General features: G+C 43.4%; 1 protein-coding gene across 5 annotated transcripts in view; it reads left to right on the plus strand.

Annotated features, from left to right (window-relative positions):
* Positions 1 to 8145: 8145 nt before the first annotated feature.
* The window catches only part of EML4 (EMAP like 4), a 153489-nt gene continuing 137138 nt past the window's right edge, over positions 8146 to 24496 (plus strand). For 4 of the 5 annotated variants that reach the window (XM_001233826.6, XM_046939703.1, XM_046939704.1 and 1 more), the window contains exon 1: positions 8146 to 8409. In XM_001233826.6, coding sequence (XP_001233827.2) covers positions 8385 to 8409 — 25 coding nt within the window. In that variant the 5' untranslated portion in view covers positions 8146 to 8384. Of the gene's footprint in view, positions 8410 to 8977; positions 16686 to 17074; positions 17197 to 24496 lie in introns of those variants that run through there. The other variant, XM_040697669.2, reaches the window with a different exon arrangement.

Consider the following 24496-nt stretch of genomic DNA (forward strand, 5'->3'; position numbering starts at 1 on the left):
GAAATCCTGGAGATATCTCTAAATCCTTTGATTTGGCAGAAAAAAGCAGTATGCATTGCCAATATACTCTGTCTGATGCATCTTTTATTCAGAAAGAAAATGTCATTTGTTATCATGCATACTTCAACCACAGCATGCAGAGACAAGGAAAGAGGAGGGAATCTTTAAAAGTCTTCCATGGGAGCAGGGAGAGCATCTCACCTTTGAAGTCACAAGGGCTGTAAGAAATCTTCTTGATTAAATCTGAAACAAAGAACCTTCAGAAAACCACCATCGGTTGTGAACTGAGACTGGGAATCAGCCTGGCAGGGCAGTTTGAACCAAAAAAAAAAAAAAAAAGTCCTTATATTCCAGAGCAGAAAAGTATATGGTAAAAGAATTAGCGGAGTAAAGAGAAAAACACTAAGAAGTCGAGCTTTGAAAAGGACTGGGTTGCCTGATTAGAAATGTGGTAAAGGGATCTACAGAGCATATGACAACTGTGTATTCAGCATAATGTGCAGGAATAGCAAGAAAAATTTTTACATAAGAATGTCCATCCAACCAATAGGACTGAAGAATTTGCTCAACAACAACAACAACAAAATACACTATTCATAACATCACAGGAATGGTTAACTCAAGATATTTTTTCTAAATTTGACACAGTACTGTCCCAATATACTTGTTTTCCTCAGCTAGGAAGCCCTAAGGGAAGCTTGCCCTTCTCACAGTTTAAGTTTTATTTCCTTTAAAATATATTAAACCTCTGTAGAGATGGAGCTGCAGGATTAATTTTGATGCTCTGAATTACCTGTGGAAATCTTACCTCCTTTGGCTGCTGTTTAAAGGATGAATTCATGAGCACCTGGATATTAAATGAAACTTCTGTCTTTAATGTTTTTCTTTCTCTTTTGCAAAGCCTTGCCTTTGCATGGGACTCCGTTTGTGTATCATGTGATGCTCAGGCAGAAAAGTTCTCGTACCTTGCTTCTAGTCTAATAGATTTTCTGCATTCAGTGATAAACCCTGGGGGCTGTGGTTCTGACACATGAAAGATCTCATCTGAGAAGTGTGTCACAGAAGGAGACCCGTTCCTATTCACCAATGTTATATTTAAAGTGAAATAAAAGACTGAGTTGCTCCTGGCACTCACCCCTGCCTTCAGCATGATTTCTCAAGCATTGTAAATCACATAAAAGGACAAAAGGATACCTCAGTGCCAGGCCAGACAGACTTGAGCCATGACATACCTTTCCAGGATGAAGATCACAGATATCAAGATCACACACCAAAAAGAAAAAGAAAAAGAAAAGGTAATTTTCAACTTTCTTACATTCTCATGACCAACGAGAAAATAGGTTACTCAGGAAATTACTGAAAGCCTACTCATTAAAGCAAAGAAGGCAAGAACCAGATTTGGTTGTACACTGTCTCTCTTGCTGCCATCTACTGTTTTCATGTGGTAGCATGGAAGATTTCAAATACCGTACCATGACTTTTCCTCTGACCTATTGCATTAACCCTACCTACAATCTGGCAAAATTTCCTGGACCATGCAGATGCACATGGATATCATTCAAGCTGTTATACTCATTCCATGCTTCCAGGAAACAGCAAACACAGCTCTTTCATTTGCAGAGCTGCTGGTACTGGAGGTATCTACTCAGACTGACGTTGCTTGTGAGCACCTGCAGGAAAACCATCCCGTGGGAGGAAAGGCTGATGCTAACTACACATCAGAAAGGCTCCGTGGAAGTTGTTCTGTTCATTCTACATGAGCTGAAGGGCACTGGGAATACGTGAAATGCTGCTCAGCAGTGAGGAACCACAAAAGCCGTTGTGCAGCATCCATCTCTACATGAATGCTGCACGAACATCATTCCTGTGTTTAATAAGAAGGATAAGCCAGAACGCTTTTGGAAGCTTTTTTTCAGTCTGTCTTTGCTTGGAAAGCGCATGGTTAATTTTTCTCATTTTCTTCAAAAGGAGAACCTAAAGTAGTTATGGTGATATTCCTGAGTGTTGTGCTCTCCCTGAAACATGGGCATCCTGGGACAGAGGAAGCTCCATTTTGTAGCACTTTTCCCTTTATGCGAGGGAGCATCTGTTCTGTGTAGGATCAGACCACATTTCTTCACTTTTTAAATGCAAATATATAAACAAAATTAAGGGCAGATCTTTTGTTTTCCCCATTCTTTATTTAGAAGGACAATTTATTAATGTGACCTGGATTTTTTTCCTTTATTTCTGCTGCCCATTCCATGTTGTTTGGGTTTTGTGTTTTTTTTTTAATGTGAATTTCCATTTGGGGCAAAGTGGAAGGTTGGCCAGTTCTGCTGAAAAACAAAGGATGCAGATTAATAGGGGAAGTAATGTATTCATTCTGGTGTATTATATACTTTCTATAAGTAAGTTTTAATTGGACGACTTGCATAAATGGAATGTAAATGTCTCTACAGCACAGCATGTGTCTGGTGATTGAAAAGGCAAAGTTCAACCACTGATGTCATTAATCAGGAACTATAATTTGTAAATGTAGAGTAGGTAATGGAAATTAAAACAAATGTGCTTTATTAACTAATTCTTCAGGCACAGGTAAATCTGTCTGAAAATGAGTTCATTTGCCCTAGCTAAGCACTGTGCCTTGTTATGTCTAAGTTAATAATCTACTGCTGTTCACTGCAGAAAATCTAACTCCCCTGGCTAAGGACCCGCATACAGGGGCTGTGGTGCAAGATAGAAATTTCATCTTCAAGTCTTCACAAATTGGAGTAAACAAAGATCACCTGTCAGCCCCATCACACTATCTGCCTGAAAGACTTTGGCGGCCTTATCAAAGCAGAAGATATGAAGCTGAGACACGTGTTTTGATGAGCATTAAGAAACCAGGGTTAGAATTTTCATTTTCTTGATCGGTAGCAATGCTCCTGATATTATTCATTCAGCAAAGATACAGTCAGATATCTAATCATACTTTGCAAGTGATGCTGAAACCGTTTCTGCACGATCTATCCCACAAATACACTAACAGTGTGTGTTCAAGAGAAGATTTACTTCCTAGAAGAAGAAGACAGCAGCCTCCTTCCCAGGTAGACATTTTCTCATGGAAGAGTAATGTAAATGTCTATTACTGTAGGATGGAAGGTACCAGTGCCCAGATATTCTACTTGCACTACTGGGGTACTGAGAGCAGACTTGCCCTTGAGTCCAAGCTCAAAGGATTTACAGAATAAAATACTAAATAATTAGTATTTTTAATGGGAGTGCAGTTGCTTTCCACTTTGTTTCAATTTAGTCTGTGCTGACCTGTGTTTGACCTTCATTCTTCAGCCTGCGGCCCTGCATTAACATCCATGTTGGTGTTCTCAGCCTGTAAAATGGGGGAAGATCTCCATGCTAACATTATCCCTTCCAAAAGAAAACATTGCACACCTGCCACGCTAGCTAATGACTGGGCAATACAGCGGTTGTCACGGCTTAAAAATGCAGGAATGGAAATGGGAAAGAATCCCAAAATCCCAGAAGCAAAAAGGCCAAAGAAAGGCAGAAATTTACTGTTGAGTATGGTGCAGCTGAAAGACAATAAAAGATTCCTTAAACTGGGCATAAGAACAGGACAAAAGAAAAACAGAACCTCCCAAAACCTGTCTGTTCGGTTTTATTATGGGATTGGCTGCAGTCTGCCAGCCTGTTTTAAAATCAACATTTCACAGCAAGAAACTATACAGTAATGTATCACTTCTCGGCAGGCACTTCCTTTCACTGACAAATGGTTCAAGTGGAGTGATGGCCTAAACAGAATTACACAGAGGGGGGACGGCGTTGATGAAGAAGGATCTATATGAGTGCATTTATTTATAGATACGTACGTGTGCACACAGCCTATTGTGTGGACCAGCTTGTTATTGTGGATAATGATCTGTATAAAATGCAAAGCTACAGGAGATGTTTTAAGTCAGGAGAAAAATAATCCGCAAGCGAAGCTAATTTATTCCGTTCCCAAGGGGGATACCCACAACCCCTTCAGTCTGAAAATCACCACCTCTTCCAGTGGCTTTAACACATACTAGTTAGCATCTCTAGTTAGCAACACTAGCTTTACCTTTCCCTAATTTTTCTAAGTGGGAAAACAGAAAACAGATCTCTCCAAAGCTCACCACAGAGCTCCCAACTACAAGCTGAAGCACATTTTTTCCTGAGGCAGGGAATAAAATGCACCCTAATGTAAATGGCTGATACAATGCCAATGAACCAATTTATACTTCAGCTAAATTCTTAACTTAGCACTTATGTAAGATATTAGGCTTTTATAGGGCTTGGACCAAGGTATGAATTTCATGGGGAACTCACTAATTTGAGAAAACAACTGAGTGTGCTCTTTGGTATGAGAAAGCAGACCACGTATCCATTGGGGAGAGATGAAGGAAGATAAGATTCTACTTTTTCAGCTATGTGAAATGTTTTTCAGATTTCCTCACTTAAAGTAATCTCAGTATCGACAAAGTTCCAGAATAAAATTTTCAACCTGCTCTCTGGTTAAACTGCTGAGCCTTTCCCCTCCTTAGAAAGAAACACATTGCACACACAGATTTCCAACTATCTCTGCTACAACCCTGCCAATTTTTTGAATGCTTAGAGTCGCACTGCATCTGCTTATTCCCCACCAGGGCTGGTGAATGAATTAGCACTAGAGCTCTGCTATTTTTCTCTTATCCAGTAGTCACAGTTCTATGAAACTGCCATTTTAGAAATACATTAATCCAAGGATGTGAAATGTAGCTTAAACTAACAGGTTTTGTAGGTTCTCCATTTGAGCCAAAATGCACATTTAACGAGGACACCAGGAAATTATACAGCTCTTGCCAGAGTTTCATTAATGGCTTGGGATTACAATTTTGGGGTAATCAATATAAAACAGCAACCCCAAGTTTGATTTTTCAGAAGGCGAGTGCTCTGCGCTTCCTCCAAATGAAAACATCTCTATTGGGTCTCTATAACGGAGGCCCTCAAAAACCATTGGTATGTTTAAATTAAAAAAAGCTTTTTTTTTCTTTTTTTTCCCCTTTTTCTGATTATCATAAAATTGCATTTATTCTATTAGACAAAGACATTTCTGAATATTCAGGAATGACTCTGCAGACACACTAATTAACAACAAAGTGGTGGCATTATAGGAATAAGACTACAATCCATCCTGCTACACACTCCACCTAACACAGAGTTTATCCTCGTGAAACCCTCCTGCAAAATTTGATCTTTTTATTTGGGAAGACAGTTTCTTTGTTTTATATATATATATATATATATATGTATATATATATAAAACAAAATGGAGGACCATTGGCAGAACCTTAGGTATGCCTTAACTTCTGACTGCTAGGAATAATGTAAAAAGATAAAGAATTTTAAGGAACTGGAAAGACTTCTTTGTTTTCCCCTCTCACGCGCTCTCAAACGCATTTAGCTGCCCACTCACTTTAATAAACACACAGCGGAGGATGCAGCTAGGAGTCTTTGCCAAAATCAGTGAGGATAGCCACAGTAGTTAATAAACTCAGTCCCGTTTGGATAGCCTGATGCCAGATTTAATGTAAACACTTAATTAACAACAACACTGGCATTCGGTTCAGCCATAATCAGTGCTACCTGCCAAGCTGTAATCAAATGTCCCCAGTTCTGCTCAAGTCCCTGGTGTGACTCCTGTTGCCTCCCATTGCATTCAGCATTACGGGCGATTCATGCCCTCTGGTCATGTATAGGGGAGGAAAAATCCCAGCCCAGAAAGGAAAACTCCAGACTCTGTGCTGGAGGTAAGGGGATTACCCTCTGAAAACCAGGAAACAGTAATTTAATCCAGCTCTAGGTCAGGCACCAAATTATTTTCCCTTACATCAGCGACTCCTGGGAACTTCTTACAAATGCAGCCTCGCTTGGGAGAATTACCAATATGCCATGCCGTGTGGTAAACCAATAAAATTGTCCCTCTACTGAACAAGGCACCATAAAGAGCCCCAAATACTCGCAAAGGAACAGCAGCACCACACTCAGGGAGTGATCCTGCATTGCTTCAGCCTCCTCCAGCTGTGGGGCAGAGCTCCTTCCAAACTGCGGTGCTGCTTCCCCTTGGGTTTGCAGGTGGGAGCTGGGGGAGCGGGGCCAGAGCTGGTGTTGGGCTCCCCGCCTCCTGGCCAGCACTGGCTGGGGCTGCTCGCACCAGGAAAGCATGATGGAGGACATTTCCTTCCATGTCTCCACTGTGGATCAGGAAACCATGCACCATGTTAAGTAGGAGGAGATGAGTAGAGTGGGAAGCAGATTTCTCGTGCTAATGGGCAAAGTGAAGGGGCTCAGAGGCTCAGGCTCTCAACTTCACGTACAAGAATCTCAGCAATTTTGTTTTGTTAATCTTTTTTTTTTCTGTTTCCTCAGTGGAAAGGTGCTTAAATACAATTTACATTCAAGCCACCAAAAAATTTAAACAATTCCCAGGCTGAACGTTGCCAAACTATGTCAATTAAAAATAAAATAAAATAAATACCAAGGTATTCTTATAAGAAGCACAGCTCAAAAAACCTGTGATCTAAGGAAAACGTGCCAGAAAAATGAAACAATAGGGGAAAATATCTTATTTCCTTCAAGAGCAGAGTAAAAATCCCAGGAATGTGTGCAGCCTCTGCTGAGTGCTTCACGGCGACCTCCTCCTGCAGGTCACATTTTCCATTGCTCTTTCCCTTGTAGGAGACTCTGTGTGTATGCATGGGCCCCAACGCAGCCCCAAGACGCTCAGCCAGGGATGGGGCATCCGCCACCTCTCTGGGCAACCTGTTCCTGTGCCTCACCATCCTCACTGTAGGATACTTCTTCCTTATATCCAACCTAAAGCTCCCCTCTTTGAGTTGGAAACCATTTCCCCTCATCCTGTCACAACAGAGCCTGCTGGAGTCTGTCCTCCTTTCTTCTTACAGCCCCCTTTAGATACTGACAGGCCGTTATCATGTCTCCCCAGTGAGTAAATGTCTTCGCCTTTTAATTTCATTAATTTTATTCGGTTCCTGAACTTCACAATGAAATAGCTTTATTTTTTAAATGTTAGGACTTAAGTTTGGGTTTTCAATACTGCCTGAGCACCCCTCCGTGCTTACAACAAGGCAACGGAGAGCCGGCTCTCTCAGCAGCTCTACCTCGTGGTGCGGTGTTCTGCAGGACCCAGATAATCCCGAAGCATTCGCGCTCCTAAGCAGTTTCAGCAGTAATTAAGCATCTAGATAAGGATCTGTTGCTGTCGCCTTCAGCTCCGTGCCTCCCTTCCCCAGACTTACGAGTGCAGGGATGTCTCCAGCGACCCGCCCGGCCCTGCACGGGACGCGCTGCCCCATCTCTCCCCAGCGGCAGCGAGCAGCAGCAGCGCTGTGGGGCAGCACCTGCCCCCCTCGCTGCATGCACGAGAGGAAAGCGCTCGCACCACAACAGGATGTTGCAACGGGTACGCAGCTTTTCCTGACCAGGGAGAAAGCAACGCATCGCACAACTCGGCGGCGTTGCCTAACGCGCGAGCTCTTAGGCAGCTCTTAGGCAGGAGACGGGCCGGAGCGCAGCACGGCCGACCTGAATTTCTCGTTCTGCTTCGCATTGCTCCTCGTCAACGTGCGCGGGGCTGGAAGCAACGGGAGCAGCAGCCCCGAGCGGGGCTGCAGAGAGAGGGGTGGCGGCCCCGGGAGTCACCTTACACCGGGACGAAAAGCTCCAGCGGCCGCTAAAGCACTTCACCCCCAAATTAGCGTGAACCAGCGATTCCATAGCTTCCTAAGGAAATCTCAGCTTTGATCGCTGCGCCTCACAAACGGTACCAACCCCCGAACGCAATCCGAGCAAACGCCCCGCAGAGAGGCTGCGGGTGCCTCTCCTCAGGCATACGGGCTGCAAGGACGTGGGCAGGCACGGGGCGTCCCCGCTTTCCTTTGGCGGCCGCCGTGTCGGCGGCGGGAGCGCTCCCCGGGGCAGCCGGGGCCGGCGCGGTGCTGCCGGCAGCGAGGGCGGCCCGGTCCCCGTCCCCGTCCCGCCCGCAGGGGAAGCGGCGGCTGCCAGGGCGGGCGGAGTCGGAAGCACGACAGCACGGGGCGCTGGGGCGGCGCTGGCGGCGGCGGGAGGAGCTCGGAGCTCGGCACTCGGCGCCGCGTTAGGGTCGCGGCGCAGAGACGGAGCCGGGCAGCGCCTCCGGCCCCGCAGCAGCAGCAGGAGGAGCCGGAGCCGCCCCCCGCCGAGCGCCGGGAGCCGCTGCCCCGGGCGGCCGATGAGCGCCGGGCTGCGGCGCCGCTGCCGCCGCTCCGCGGGTGAATGAACCTGTCCCGGACGGCGACAGCGGCTTCGCCTCGGGCTGCGGCACCAGCCTTCCCCAGGACAAAATGGACGGGTTCGCCGGCAGCCTGGGTGAGCGGCTACGGGCAGCGCGGGGCGGAGGGCGGGACGGGACGGCACGGGACGGCACGGGAGGGACGGGGCGAGCCTGGCTCCGGGCGGCGGGGCCGGGGATCGGGGGCGCGCACCTGCGGCCGGGCCGGGAGCCGTCGACGGCAGCGCCGGGCTGCGGGCAGCGCCAGCCAGAGCCGGAGCCGGAGCCGGGGGCGACGCGGAGCTGAGCGCGCAACGCCACCCGCTCTGCGGCGGGAGGGGAGGGAAGCTGGGAGGGAGGGAGAGAGAGAGAGAGAAGGAGGGAGGGAGGGGATGCCAGCGCGAAATCTGGTCAGCTTCAAACCATCTGTTGCGAGAGCTCCGGCTGCACTTGCCTCCTTTGTTCTTTCCTCGCCGTGGGCTTGCGCTTTCCCGGAGTTACTTACTTGGGCTTGGCTGGCTTGTTCTGTTTAATGCCATTTTAGTTTTGCTCCGGGTGCAGAGGTCCGATGCCGGCCGGCCGGAGCCCGGCGAGACGGCTTCGTTCCCGGGGCGCCCGCTGTCCCCAGCCCGGCCCGGGGGCACCGCTCTGCTCGGAGCGCGGCGCGGGGGGAGCAGCCCCTGCCCGGAGCTCGGCGTGCTGCGCTGCGCCCAAACCCGAAACATCTATCGTTAACCCGCCTGAGCGCACCCGGGGAGCTGACAGCCTGTGCTCTTTTCAGTTTCGCTGAGACGACGGCAAATTGTCACCACGTAGTGTAGGAGAAACCTTCCAGCACCTTTCCGAATGCTTCAGAGGATAGCTTGCATAGAGCGTGAAGCCGTCCCACTTGAAAGTATGACCTGATGTTATTTCAACATGTAAGAACTGCAGAGCTCACGCATCCTAATGTGTTTTCGGTGGCAAAGCTCTGCCTATTTGGTTCGCAGGACACCGAGCAACGCGCTGCCTACCTGCAGCCCTTCTGTGCCTGCCCCAGTGCTGCTGCACGCACTGCATCACCCAGCCCCCCTCCGTCTTTGGCAGGAGAATAAATCTGCCCCTCTAAAAATGACCCGGAGTTTATTTTACAGCACTCGGGTGAAATCTATAATAATAGGGAATAGTTCTCGATTTGCTGGAAAAGTTGACTCATGTGAATAGTGCTGAGTGTGATTCCCAACCTTTAAGGTTTCTGAAATGTCTGCTCCCGTGTTTTGGGCACCTGTCCAAACCAAACTGGTGCACCATAATTAACAGTGCACTTTTTAAAAGTATACGTATATATATACATTTTACTTTTTAATAAACCTTGGCTCCTGGCCTGATCCACTCTCCTTGCCCAAGTAAGTTTTCTGATTATTTCATATCTCCTGATCAAAAAGCGACGCGGGGAGGAATTGCGAGTGTTCTATTCTCATTTTTCACTGGGAAAATTGTGCCTGTGGGTGACGTATGCAAATATACCTTGCTTAATATTTATGAACCTCTTTACCCAGTGGTGGAATTGATCACCATATCAAAGAGCGCCCCTGTGCCTTCAGCTCGGGGAGTACTGCCCCCCATGAGGTCCTTATTTAGAAATAACTGTTGGAAGTGGGTGGGGAAGACCCCAACACTGATTTTGGAATAATGAAGCACTGTTTTCTTGCTTGGAGGCTGCTCGCAGGACAGCGACTCATTCAGTGCTGCGCGTGGAGGCAGTGCCCGCTTGGGGCATCCTGCTCCCCTTACTGGGGGAGGCTCCATCTGGACCTTTAATTTGTTTCACTGTTTGGTCAGGCAGGCCCTGTGATTTTATTAGAATTTAATGAGGATTAGGCTCAGCTCAATCTTTTTAAGTGCATGTCATGATATTGTTAGTTGGCCTTTGGTTTTGCTTCTGTAGTAAGCGTCGATGCATGTTGTTTGCTGGATGTGGGCTGGGAGAGCGTGTCCGAAGTTTCAGGCTCCAAAACACAGAGCTCTGTGTGCCCCCGTGCTGCCTGCTTGGTGCTTTGCGATCACTTCTTGTTTGCTGCTGCCGGTAACAAGTATGTAACATGCACAAAGATGTGCGAGTTGTTTGGAGACAATTTTTTTTCAAAAACATCTCTAATTAAAATCTAATGGCTTGAATTTAATCAGCTGTCTGCTAAACGCCTTTTAGGAAGGCCATAAATTAATGTAATTTAGAGTGAAACGTAAAAATTAATTGCCATTATTGTTGGCAAAACTGTGCTATCTCTGTATGTACGTGCTTCACCAGTCAAGCGAGCTTATTAGGGAGCAAGTTGTCCTTTTAATGCCTCCTGTCATCATCTGGAAGGCAAAATGTTATTACAGATTGTGCCCTCCAGCACAGGCAGAAATACCTTTTTGCATGTCTCCTGCAGTCTAAAATACTTCACGCAGCTGTTTTCTTTTGGCTTCCGTACTGAAACTTTTATGAGAATAAAGAGATGAAAGAAACCATTTCATGTGTAATTTAAAAAATGGTTTTGGTTGTTGGTTTAGGACATGCTCGTGTAGCACTGTGTCAAGAGTGGAGCCACCCACTCACTGTAAACAGTAAAAAAAATATAAAATAAAAATAAAATTGGGCATTATGAGTAAAGTTCCACAGCTGAAATAGGTATTGGCTTGCTCTTTTGATAAAGCACTGAGTAATTTCACATTTATTGGGCCTTGAGTGCATTCTGACTATTGCTAGTAGCAAAGCAGTTACTGAATCCCATTTGTTGGGTCAGGTAGAACTGGCACACCTCACATCTGAGTGTTTCTAACAGAGCACTCACTGGGGGCTCAATGAATCGAGGGCTTGGTGAATTCTGGCCATCCGCTTTTTCAAATGCATCCCTTGAGGTGAAGGAATGTGCTTCTGAATAGGAACAAGAGGTCCATGGACTTGGACAGGGCTCTTGGGCTTGTGCCTTGTGCCCTCGCCAAGACACAAGCACAGCATGGTGGCTGGTAAGGGTCTACCAAGTTCCCTTGCTTTGGGGTCCTGATCAAAGCAACCCAGAGGCAGCATCTTCATGGGAAAGAAAGCATTATTACTCCCACCGAAAGAAGAGGACAGCACAGTTCTGGCAAACAGAGTCAGTGTGAGAAATAGTACAGCTGAGCCTGCCAGCAGGCATTGCCTTGTTTTTACCCTCTCTCTTTTTCATGGTGCAGACAATTGCCTCGATCTCCTCCACTTTCATGCTGGTGCCCATCATCCCATGAGAACTGGTGGCCCGGCAGCAGGAATCATAGAATCACAAGGTTGGAAAGGACCTGCAAGATTATCTAGTCCAACTGTCCTCCCATTACCCTTTCTACCACAAGCCACTAAACCGTATCTCGTAGCTCCTTATCCGGACGCCTCATGAACACTGCCAGGGATGGCGACTCCACCACCTCCCTGGGCAGGCCATTCCAGTGCCTGACCACTCTCTGAGGCTGTAAGACTGCATTGTTAGCAAAACTGTTGGTCTTCTAAATTTAATTTTCACATTCCATCCAACATTATAGTTGCTTCTGGCCTTCCTGCTTGCCCATGTGTTTTAGGGGTTTGTCCATAACTTGGATTGTTAGGGGGTTGGAGAAGTTTGCCAGCCCTTAGGCTGACTTTATTGTGAACCTACTGAGGTGTGGAGAGAAATGCCTTTCTTGGGCCCAAATCTTAACTTTCTGGGACTGATGCTTTCTTTGGTGCAACAAATTACAGAACTGTAGAATGATTTGGGTTAGAACAGACCTTTAAGACTATCTAGTTGTACCCCCCTGCCCTGGGCAGTGCTGCCCCGGGCCCCATCCAACCTGGCCTTGAGTGCCTCCAGGGATGGGGCACCCACAGCTTCTCTGGGCAGCTGTGCCACTGCCTCACTGCCCTCTGAGTAAAGAATTTCTTCACCACATCCAATGTAAATCTTCCTACTTTTATTTTAAAGCTCTTCCCCTTTGTCCTATCACCGTCTTTCTCTGAGTGCCTCTAGCTGGAAAGTCTGCCTTAATATAAAGCATTTGCCACTGTGTTACTTCTCTGGGGCAATTCTCAAGCCATCCATTTAATACCCCTCTTATTTCTGCAGGGTTAGTTAGCTAAGGTCCTTTAAATCCCACTAGATTTAGGCTCACAAAGAGTAAGCCATGGGATGTTCTCCGATGGACAGTTTTCTGCTGTTCATAGCTGTTGCATTGTTTTCTGTTCTGAGAAAGCTTCAGCTTGTTCAGCTCCGTAACAATAACCAATTGTAACTAAAGATGTGGAAGCCTTCATAAGATGCGTTTTAAAAGAGTACGTCTGTTTCCAAGTTTGTCACCAGAATGATAACAACGTGGCATGAAGAGTGTTGTAGGACTGTCTCCAGCAGTGAGGTCTGTGGGAGGACAGTAACTTACAAAAATAAACAAAGAGCTCGCAACTTACGAACTGTAACCATTGGTTGTGTGCGGGAGGCTGGGAAGCTTAGAAATTACTCCTCTCCTGAAGCTTCAGGCAAAGTATTTATGGATTAAAGGGGAAAAAACTGTGGTTCAGTTTATGCCTTTTTTTCCTTTTCTTCCCCCAGAGGAAAAAAGAGGAGAGTAGTAATGGCTAAGAGGGGTGGCTTTGCTCTTCTGTTGGTGTTACAAGAGGGGAAGCTGGAGAAATGAAATGAAAAAGAGGTTTTCCATATTACCCAGGATCTGCGTATTGTTTTGTCACTGTGTGTACTGCTTTTAACTGCAGTACATCTTATTGAAGAGGTGGCATATGGGTCAGATTCTTTTTAAAAATTATTTGTTTGTTCTCAGTTTGCATTAAAGTTTGTTTTAAAGTTGTTGGAAAACATGTCTGTTTGTAGCTGTACTGGGTCTATCTTGGGTAACTACTAAGACCCTTGTGAGAATGTGCTCCTCCTCTGGATGTGGAAAACCTGCGGTGCCTGTTGAGGCTCTGGCTTTGCAGAAGCCCCTCCAGCCCTGCGGTGAGAGAGGGAGAGAGACTGGCCTCAGCAAGTTGGAGGGTTTGTCATTTATTTGGGCTAGTTTTGTTTTCTAATGGATGCCCTTTTAGGCTGCAGACAATGAGTTCAACTTGATTCACTGGGCTCTGCTCCTGGGACTGCTGTGTGCTATTGTCAGTGTGCTAGCTCTCTTGGAAACAAAACTTTTGGCAGGACATTGATCTGTCCTGCCTGAGAAGGATGGCTGTGACTGGTACTGAGGGCATGAGGGTGGCCAGGAGGACGGTGCTTGCTGTGGGAACTCTCTGGTGGCCCCTCTTGCTGCATGGGCAGCACACAGCAGCCCCTCTTCTTGTTGCCAGCTGAACAAAGAAACCATAAACCTCAAACGCAGGAGAATCTGTGAGAAAGTTTCTCTCTCCCTGCTGTAAAAAGGCTCGTAATGCCTGGGATCCAGGGGATAATTTTTGGCCTCACACTGTGTACTTCACACTCTGACTGAATATTTCTAATACGGACAGTGTAGTTATTTGACAGAACTTTCTCTTGCCTGAAAAACCTCCTCTGAAAGGATATTATTATTATTTTTTTTTTTCTGTTTGTCACTCCCTGTTTTGTGGTGTCTGCAATTACTGAGGTTTATTATTATTTTTTTTTCCCTTTTAGGTCCTCGCTAAATCTAATCCTTAATGAATGTAATCTTAAGGCCAAGAATGTTGTTCATGTTTTACCCACACATAATGTAATAGGGCAATTAATTTTGTAACACATGGTGTGTATGATGACAGTGCAGGTCTGTGCTCTTGCTGCTGTTGACTGTTTCTAGTAGGGAGATTCTTCTGTTTAGCAGATCAGAATCACCTGATAAACAGCTTCTTATGAGCTTCACTAACCTCCTTTTCAAGAAATCTTCCTACAGTTACTCCTGAGCTCAGGTGGAGCCTCTGCTTGCTTTGTTTCTCCACTCTGTAAACAAACATGCTGAGTTTAAAAAAGAGTTGTTACCCTTTTTTGCTTCACTGGCTTGATAAAATCAATGCAGTACTTTGGTGTTATGGGAATTTCTTTCATGAGGAGCTGAATGAGGGACACCTGGAAGCCCTATGGGGGGTGATATGTGGGCTCTTCTGAGAGATTGTAGGCATCTTTGGGAATCACACACATGCACTGTGATTTATGGGCAGGCCTGCAGCCTGGGTTGGTAATTCAGCCAGCGTTAGTGAGAGGATGCTGCTGATGGAGGGCTGGGATATGAAGAGATGCCAGGGAGGTAAAAATGTTTCACTTTTTACTTTTGACTTTCTCTCTCTTCTTTTGGCTCCATATTTCAATTATTCATGGAATGCTCATTGATGGTATGTAGCAATATGCTTCTCAAGCTTTATGCCTTAAGACTTCTTACTTGATTGGATGAGGTGCGTTTTCTTAATTGTTTTTTTTTTTTACTATTGTCTCTCTTAGTGGATTGCCCTTTCTGCTTATCCTCAATAGCTTCACCCTAGCTTGTTTGCTAAATATAGCTGTGTCTTGATGTTTTTTAACTGCTATTTTCCCAACTGCTCTCCTGGCTTTCAGTGTCTATTCTACTTCATAAGATATTGATTTTTCATTTGGAACAATAACAACTTTGGTTTTTCTAGTAAGCATTGGAGAATCCATTTGCCTTCCTTGTGGTGCCTTCTGTTTGTGTGATTGTGTGGTCTTGCAGTCTTTAGGCAATATGCTTTAGTGAGTGCAAATCTGACCTCCTGTAGAAGTAGCCTTACTCTTTGTATTTTATAAATTTTATTTAGCTATCTAGTGTAGCCTGTACATGTGCATGACTCATATGTACTAAAAATGTAATGGAAGGAGAAGAGATGAAGCAACGTAGTTCTACTGTATAAAATCTTATGGTATGTTTTGGAGTTCATCTATGAGAGCTGCTTCAAATGTAATACCTCCTACTTTATTATATTGACCCATGGCAACAGAGGTGGATGTTGGTGGTATGACAGTAGAAGTTCAACCTTCCCACCAATATTGCATTGCATTTTGTTGCCATGTGGCAGATGGCAGCAGATGGGCAGTATGACACAATGGCATCTGACATGGAAGTGCACATAAAGCAAAAGTGTCATTGAATTTCAACGTGAGAAAAAGCTTGTTCCCACTGACCTTCGTCGAGGCTTGCTGAACTTTTATTGAGATCAAACACTGGATGTGGGCACAATGAGGTGATGGGTGGTGCATTTCAGCAGTGGTGACAGCAACAGTGGGTCACCTTTGCTGGTGCAGATTGTTACAAGCACAGCGTGCAGGCTCTTGTTCATCCCTGGTGAATATGTATAGCTAACAGTGGTGACTATGCTGAAGAAGAGTGTTTTGTAGCTGAGAATTTGCTCAGATAGTGCTACTGAGAATTTTCTCTGTCAAATAGTGCTATTGTGCTCTTTGTATCTGTTGTAATTTCCATGGAAATAAATAGGCATTACATCTGGAGCAACTTATGTACTCTGGATTTCAGGTGTTCTGTTAAATTAGAGAAAAAAAGTCACTGTTGTCTGCTGTGTGATTCACTTGTGTTTTACTGAAACTCAACTTGTAGCTTTAATGCACTATTCCAGACTGGAGTTGGTTCCCACTTGTCCTTCCAGTTTATTTGAGCTTAAAAAAAAAATAAATAGGTGGAAGGGAGCAGAAGCCAAACTGTTTTATGCTGAAATGTATTTTGAACTTGTGTAAACAGTTTTAATGCATCAAGCTAAGTTGGCAGACTTTCATAATCCTCTGGGAAAATTGGGAGTTTGAAACCCAGTGGATAAATTGAAGTCACAAATGCTTTTAAGCTCAAGATTTGGCTCCCTAAAGGGATGCTGCAAATGAGTTAGGCCTAGAAATGTGGTTTAGCTAAAGCAAATGAAAATACGTTTTCATGAGAACTTTATGATTTTAAGGACAAAATATTTGGATTTCTTTGTTTGGAGCTGAGGACAAAAAACGAAGAAATGGTTGTTCCCAAGAAAAGGTTGTATTTGCTGTCCAAACAGAGGTAATCGTTTCACCACATTTTATGTTTTTAAATGAGTTTATGACATAAGAATAATAGAGGCTGTTTTAAAATGCTAAATTTCAGTATGCTGCTGAGTTGAGCAAATGCTCCCAAGCATAATTGAATTAGCAATGCCAAATATACATAAAATGAATGGCAGAACTATTAGTTTGTTTACAGCTTTCTGTATGTCACCTTGTTTCTCTCTTGGAGAACAAAAGAAAAAATGTCCCTTTTCCATGGGATTTTGAAGAGCTTTGCACCTACTGCAGTACAAAACAACAGCAGGAGGAGGGTGGGCTCCAGTTTGTTTCCTTCCCCCTCATTCACAGTCGCAAGTAGACCACGCCATTTTCTCAAGAGGTTTCCTGTTGTGTGCATTCCGTGGGTCTGTAGTTAATTTGTCTACTGAGTTTCACTGGCAAGTTGTATTGAAAAGATGGCAGGAGACAAGCCAAAGGTTTATCTGGTAGATTGAGTTTTTGTGGATGGACATCACCTTAAAAACAAACAAACACTTTTTTTTAAGGTTATGTTATACATCCTGTAGTACATCTGGCTTTTATAACAAGCTTTGGAGTGGCTTGGAATTGTAGGTGTAGTCCTATAGGTAGGATATTTGACCAAGCTCTTTTCCAGGAGCAGTAGGTACTGAAAATCTGACCATATGGAATGGAAAGAAATGCTGGATGTGTTGTGGCGTCAGGATTTCATTGCTAGAATTTGGCTGAGTAGAAGTCCAGGAGGCATTCTTACAAATATGGTCTTTGTTAGTAGAATTATAGAATCGTTAAGGTAGGAAAAGACTGATAATCTGAAGATCATCTAGTACAGCTGTTGACCAATCGCCACCATGCTCATGTTTCTGAAGAGAGATGAGGAAGGAGAAACCTTCAAGGGTAAGAACCGTACATGAAAATTTCTCAGTTGCAAGACTCAGAGATGTAGCAATGCTTGTGTCTAGATAACACCACTTCAGCTTTTTCAAACAAGAACTCAAACAAGAGGAAAGATTACAACTTTGTTTAGCTATGAAATGCTGCATTAAACTGCTGTTGCCTCCTGTCGCAGTGCGTGCTATGCAAATACCATCAGAGATATCAAGCAGGAAATTAGTGGTTTGTGTGGTTGTAGTGCTTTCTTCCTTAACTCTAAACATGTCTGTTAAAATCATGAGTGGGACAACAATAACAAGCAGCCCAAATTCAGTGCATCTGTAAATATTTATTTACTTACTTGTTTGTTGCCTGGAATAAGCCTGAAAGAGTCCTGAGCCTCTGAAAGATCTCTGATAGCTGTGATAAGCCCACTTGTGAGGTCGCTTTGGTTTTTAGTCTCTTGTGCTCTGGAGCTGGGAGGATTTCTGTGATTCTGGTTTCTCAGCACCATGGGATGTGGGATGGCACTTTTCCATGAAAATAGCACAACGCTGAAAAAGACTGACTTGCTGACATTGCTGTTCTCTAGGTTTTGTGGCTTATTTTGTGTGATATGTATCATATTTTCAATAACTTCCGACAACAGTATTTTTGAAAGGTGTTCTGTTGGGTCAAAGATTGCTCAGCATGGGTATGGCAACAGCAAGGCTCTGTCTGTGGTTGCAGTCAGCCCAATATTCTTGGGCTGAGTTCTTACTAGAGGAGCAAATGTATAATTAAGGTTCATACATAAATTACTTTTGGAGACATTTACAGTGAAACAATTAGGAATGTGATTTCTTCTGAGCATATTCTTTCAAGCTAAAGAACCAGAGTAATAAGACCGTGTATTTAATTGGTGTGGGCTTGGTGGTATTCCTGATGTAAATATGATCTTTTTTGTGTGCGTGATGCATTAAAAATGAGTTTGTTTTGTGAGACGCTGTTTCTATTTGTTAATGTTCCTATTTTAGATTGTTCTAACTCCTTTTTAATGGCCTAGATTTGCAGAAACTACTGTAGCTTGGGCAAGTATTTACTATGAAGCTAAGAAATACCTGAAATCTTACTCTGAGTTTGGTATGTGCCTTTGCTTTCAAACTGAGCTCTGCTTTACCTGCATATCAAAGTGTGGTACACACATATAACTTCCAGTTTTCATTTGGCATGAGAAACCAGCTCAGGCATTTGCATGGTTTCTGTCTTCTGGCACTGTTCAGTTCAGCCATTTTCACTTAGATTCTGAAAAATGCGTGTTTAACCAACCTCTCATCTTGTAGGGTGGGGAGGGGAGGCTTCATTAGAAGAAAGCTTAGAAAAGCATGTTTGTTTCAGGAAAAGCTTCCTGGAGGATTTGGTATGGGAAAAGAAACAAAGGGAAAATAAGCAAGGAGCCCCACTGCCTTTTCTGCAGTTTCCATGCTTATTTTCCTTTGGTTTGTCATCTCATATGAGATTTCTCTTGCACCTGATGAGGCTGAGAACATTGATTTATGAAAGACCTGGTTAGAAGGAATAGGAACTGCAAGAAGATACCATGTTGTTGCAGAAGCGATGGAGGAATGAAGTGGGCTGAATGTGCAGTGTTCCCAGTGGTCACAAGGCCAGATCCAGAAAGATAGAGTAATACAGGCATTAATACAGCTTCCAATGACTTCAGGTTCTGAATAACAACATGATATTCTTTAATTCTATAACTAAAGCAGCATTTCCTGATTTCAGTAAGCTAATGGAATTAAGTTCTTTCGATTTATTTTTTTTCCCTTGGAAAAGTGTTTAGCCTTGCTTTGTATTTCTTGTTTTTGTTCTGTTTGATTTGAAAAAGTGGTGGGGGAGGGGACCAACCCTAAAAGTTACCGCCGAACTCTACAGAAGTTCATGTCTTATTGTGAATTGAGTGGAAGCTATTGCTCTGAGGTTCTTAGTGCTCTGTTCCTTCCTAGAGGCAAGTGATTTGAGGAAAAATAATGTGATTAAGTAGATTTTCTGTGCTAGCTGGTTTAGATGGAAAGAAAATGGGTCTGAACTTATAATCAGCAGATTTATAGACTGATGTTTAAAGCAGCATCAGCTAAGGACTGGAAAAATAAAGCCAAAAAAGTAAGAAAAAATTATCAGCAATTTTGTGATGTGAAAACACTCCAGTGAGAATTTAGTTTAACTACAAAATTTATTCTAAAATTTTCATTGTTCACTTATAGATGCCAAATCTGTACATATTAATTGTTGCTTAAGTACTCTTGTGGAGGCGAGCTTTTGTTTTACAATGCATCGCACGGAAAATGCCTATATTTTCTTGATGACGGAAAAAGTATACCCAATGAGTTGCTTAAACACGTTAGTGTAATAGAAGTCTTATTTATTGTGTGAACTGTTTATTATTGTATATGGATATGGAAGTGAGATACTGATGCAGGGTCTTGGAGTTGATTATTCCAGTTTTTTTTTGCATCAATGATTTATTTAGATTTGCAGGATACATAGTGTATGGTACAGGGAGGGGGGATAAACTGGGCAATGCAAGGGAAAACCCCTCTTTGGTCATCTGAAGGAGATGGTTTAACACATTTAGATTTAGTGTTTGCAAGAACCCGACCCGTGAGGATGGTTCTTGTTATGCTGTTGCGTGACTGTGGATGTAAGCTGTGTAGCACTGTTGTTGTGGTGTCACTGTGAATCTTGTAGTTGATTTTGGACAACATTTTTTTTGAAGATCTATCTCAGTGTACGGCCCTACCTTTCACTCTGCTGTTGATGTAGAGAGTTGGCATCCTATGCTTCTAAGCAGCAATAAGCATTCTACTAAAAGTTCCACTTAAAAACATATTTACGGTATAAACTATATCTTTGTGTGTGTGCTAGTCCAGTGATGCTGTGTGTGGCATCAACATGCTTGTTTCTGCTTTTCTAATTCTGTGTGTCCTTTCATAGTGAAATTGCCAATCCTTTCATGAAACGATATGTCAGAGCTGTGGCCCCAGGCAGCTGTAGGAGTGTGAATTACAGCCTTGACAGGGGAGGGACGGGCTGGCTGCAATTTCTAGAGGGTACCACAATCGTTCTTCAGCACTGGAAGCCACAGCAGGTATTTTGGAACTCCTAAGGAGTGCTGAGGATGCTGAGCAGAAAAATGAAAGTTGCCTGTGGAGTCTGTTTTATATAAATGTACTGCAAAGGTAACCTTGGTGCAAAGGTATTCAAACTGGGAACATAAGATTGCCAGTTATTATGGATGTCTGATCACAGCGTACTGCAGAATTGTTTCACTTGGGTTACATTTTCTTGTGTGCATTGGAAAATGCAGGAAACTGTGGCTTGTTTGGAAGAATCTTATGCTGTTTTACCATGGGGTTAACTTGTCAGTGAGTTGTATGGCATTGGATAGTAGTTAACTTGCCATTCTGTTTTCTAAACTATGGTGATGGAGAAAAGTTTTTTTTTAATACCAAACATAGGAGTTTTGAACAGCTTTTGGATCATTCATTTTTGTATGCGTATCTACTACTACTACAAAAAAAGGTTTTCTATGCATATATTCTACCCTTTGCCATTAGAGGAATACGAAGTTGGAAGAGTGGTTAATTTGGATATTAGTAGTCAGGTGCTGAAGTCATTATCCCTGTCAATGTGGAGGATTGTAAGCCATTTGGTACTGTGTGGTAAGGTGTTGCAGGAGTTTTGCTTGTGGAGCTTGCAAGTTGTGCAAGTATCAGGTGTTGCCTCTTGCTCTGTACCCGAACAGATTAATGTGTGCTTTACTTCTGACTGTTCTGTAACTCAAACATTTGTGGCTCGCAAACTGTGCATTTGAAATTCTGTCTACACTTAAGTCAATAAAATAAATATGCTATTACAGCTGTTTCAGTTAAAATTTTACCTGTTGTTTCCCTGCAGCTGAGGTTTGAAACCCAAATGGGACCTGACTTGCATGGTGCTGCTCCCCTCTTTTTTTCCTTCCCGTCTCTAAATAGTGATTTGAAACCTCCAGAGATAGAAAATGCAACCTAATGTTTATGTGCTCTCTGAGCAATGATTAGTTCAGTTATTGACTAGCTAAATAATAAAGGTGCATGAGTGTAGAGGTTCTTGCTAACGTGCTTTTAATTATCTGCATTTACATAATTATTATTTGCAGTAGAAATTTCAATTTCCTGCTCATACAGCTAGAGCAGCTTTAGCAGTAAAAGAACTCAAAGCCATAACTTGGCTGCGGCTTTTATGAATCAATGTCAGCTTTCACTGTTCCCTTTTTATAAATCGTAAAGGAACATTTTTTTTTTTCAGAACTATTGATAAATGGCAAAAGGAATTGCAAGAAACTGAAATTGGCAATAAAACATACAAAGAGTATTTGCAGCATGTAGCACATACTGGATTTATAAGTATGTGTGCATTTATGTTTGACAGGGTCGTATATATATATATTTGTGTGTGTTCTGGCCACTTCTTGTTCATAATTGAATGTTTCAAAGAATGCTGTTCCTGTTTGATCTTCACCTGGTGATATGATGCATTTTGTGCAGCATCTAGAACAGGTCTTTTCGACTTCTATAGAAACTGTGTGAAGTGGTTATACTGTAATTGGAATATAGGAATACTATATATATTCATTCTTCAGTTGAAACATTCCTATTGTATCATATACCCCCATTTTCAGGTACTGTTTGGTATATGATTAATGCATCTGCCTAGTTTATTTTCAGGATTATGATAATCTTATTCACTGTAATATGTATTTTGCTTTTGTGAAGCTATAAGCTGACCCTGGAGTCATTATTTTTTCCCTTTGTGCTATTGCTATTTGCAAGTCTTTTGCATTCAGTGTTGTACAGATTAAAACTCCAATAGTTTTGGAGTTAAAGATATATATATATATATATATATATATATTTTTTTTTACCTGCTAATTACTTTACTAGAAAGAAGTCACTTGCTGAAGATGAGCAGGTAACTAGAGCTTGGCAAGCAGCTCTTGTGTATCTTATGACCTTTGTGTAGGCATTTTTTAGAGGAAAATTGGGTAGGACCAATGTTACCTGAGAGTCTCCTGTTCACCCTTAGCTGTGGATCACTGGCTAACAGCCTTGTGCCAGGTTATACTTTAGATCTGTATCATTCTCTATGGAGTAAAGCTATAGACATGAGCATTTTATGCTAGTGGTCATACTGCGTGTCATCAGCCTTGCTTGCACATAGATGTGCCCCTTTCTGCAGTGTGCATAGCATCCCTGACCACCTCCAAGCTGTGTGAGGAGCAGCTGGTCGATGGCCTCCAGCCATGTGCCACCTTGTCTCCACCTTGGTGCTGGAGGTGCTAGGAGGCAGAGCTGGGGTCCTGCTGGCAGATGTCTGGAAGGAAGGCCTGCTGCAGTCAGAGGCGGTGGGAGCCACCCTCAGCTGCCCTCTGAGAAGTGTCACAGGGGTGCTGATAGGCTGCAGCTGTCCGGAATGAGGCTCTGCTGAGCAACTCGTATTTCTTCCTATTGTGTTGGGCTGCCATAATATCATGCTCACCACTATAAATACCTAGAGTTTCCAACACCATGCAATTTTTAGAACTACTTGTCCCCACCCCCTAGTATCTGTATGGATGTTTTGTTTTAATTCTTGTTCCTTGGGGAATATTTTCCTGTTCTGTTTTTTGGGGTTTTTTTTTTTGACAACTGCTGCTGAACTTCAAGTTTTTGCTGCAAAGTTCCTGAGGTGGGCCCTGACTGTTTTTGCTGTCAGCTGCACAGCTAAGTTCTTATCCTCTGACAAGAGAAGCAGGGGAGAGGTGAGGCTGGTCCTTGTAGTGCACTTGACAGCCAAGAAAGCAAATGCTGTGGTCATCCTTAGTAGTGCTGCTGTGCTAGGGAGAGCGATGGGACCTGAAGTCAGCGTACACTTTGGACTTGTTTTTGTATGTGAGGGGAAAAAGCAGGGAAATCGTGAAGCTCTCTGTGTCCTCTCTAAATGACACCTGGTGGTTCCTCAGCTCCAGCTGGTGGCTGTGCTCCTGTCGCTGTTCTGACTGGCTCCGTGGCTGCATGCCCCCAGCTTTGTGCTGGCGATGGCATAAAGTCACCCTTTGAACCCAAGGGATTGCTGTGGCATGCTGGCAGCTGTTCCAGTACAGTCCTGCGCTGCTGTCTTTGTTGGTCCAAATCTGATGGTGCACAACATGCTCCCCATTCTTCTGCTGCGCTCTTGGTTGTCATGGACACATGATGTCACTCTTCTAACCTGTGCCCTCCACAGATGCTGACTAGGTGATTTCTGTGTTGTACAAGCCATTTTCCATCTCCTGGAAGCAGCTGTTAGAATAGGCTTTAGCAATCTAACTTTTGCTCTTTGTTAACTGACAGTATTTTTGAAATGGAAAACTGAATCATTTTGACTCTGTGAGAACTTCACGTGTTGTTGGGCCATTTCCAGGGAGCTTAGAGCAGAAAGTGGCTGCTTCTGCACTGCATTGACTGCTCAGTCCAATAAGGATCTTCTCTTCTGTTCTCCTCTAACAAGAACCATTCTTCTTTAGTGAGATGATAGCTGCCATATGGCTTTCTTCTTTCTCTTCCTTTAATTTTACATATGCTAATGGAATACCATTAGCCGTACTGCTGTAGCACTGAAAGTAGGTTTTTGGGGTTAGTTTAGTATTTAAGAAATTGTTTTGCTGATATTGTGAAGTACTTCTAGAGTTCCCCAAAGTTCACATGTCTGTTGTTGTTTTACTTGGATTTTTGTTCATTTATTTGCAGAGCAGTTGCTGGGTTTTAAGATGACTTTACCTATGGAAATAGTATACAACTTCTCTGCAGAATAGAGCTACCCTTTTTTTTAACATTGAATAAAACATAGTATTTAAGAGCACTTTCATTTGAGAAGTGTTTTTATACTATAAGCGTGTTCAAATTCTTTGTTAATCATTATGGTTTGATTACTTTGTTTGACATGAGTCATTTTTCCAAGGACTTTTACTGCATCAATTACGTACTTAAAACAGGAAGCCCAGAAGGAAGTGCAACATCAGATCACTGAAGATTCCCTGCTTCTTTTATAGCTGATTTGTGTGTTGAGTATTGTTAAAGTTAATGATTTCTTGCTGTATATGTTCTGTTTCACCTGTATAGCATATTCTGTGTCTGCTTTATCAGTAAGAAGTCTTTTCTGAACCTAATATGCATCAACATAATTAGTAGGAAACTTATCTTTGGCTTTGTAGTTGAACACAGTTTTACTTAATGGTGCTTTCCAGTGCTGTTTTTCTATTTTATTGATCTAGAAGGGTAATCTATAA

Source organism: Gallus gallus, chromosome 3, assembly GCF_016699485.2.
Source record: "Gallus gallus isolate bGalGal1 chromosome 3, bGalGal1.mat.broiler.GRCg7b, whole genome shotgun sequence".
NCBI lineage: Eukaryota > Metazoa > Chordata > Aves > Galliformes > Phasianidae > Gallus > Gallus gallus.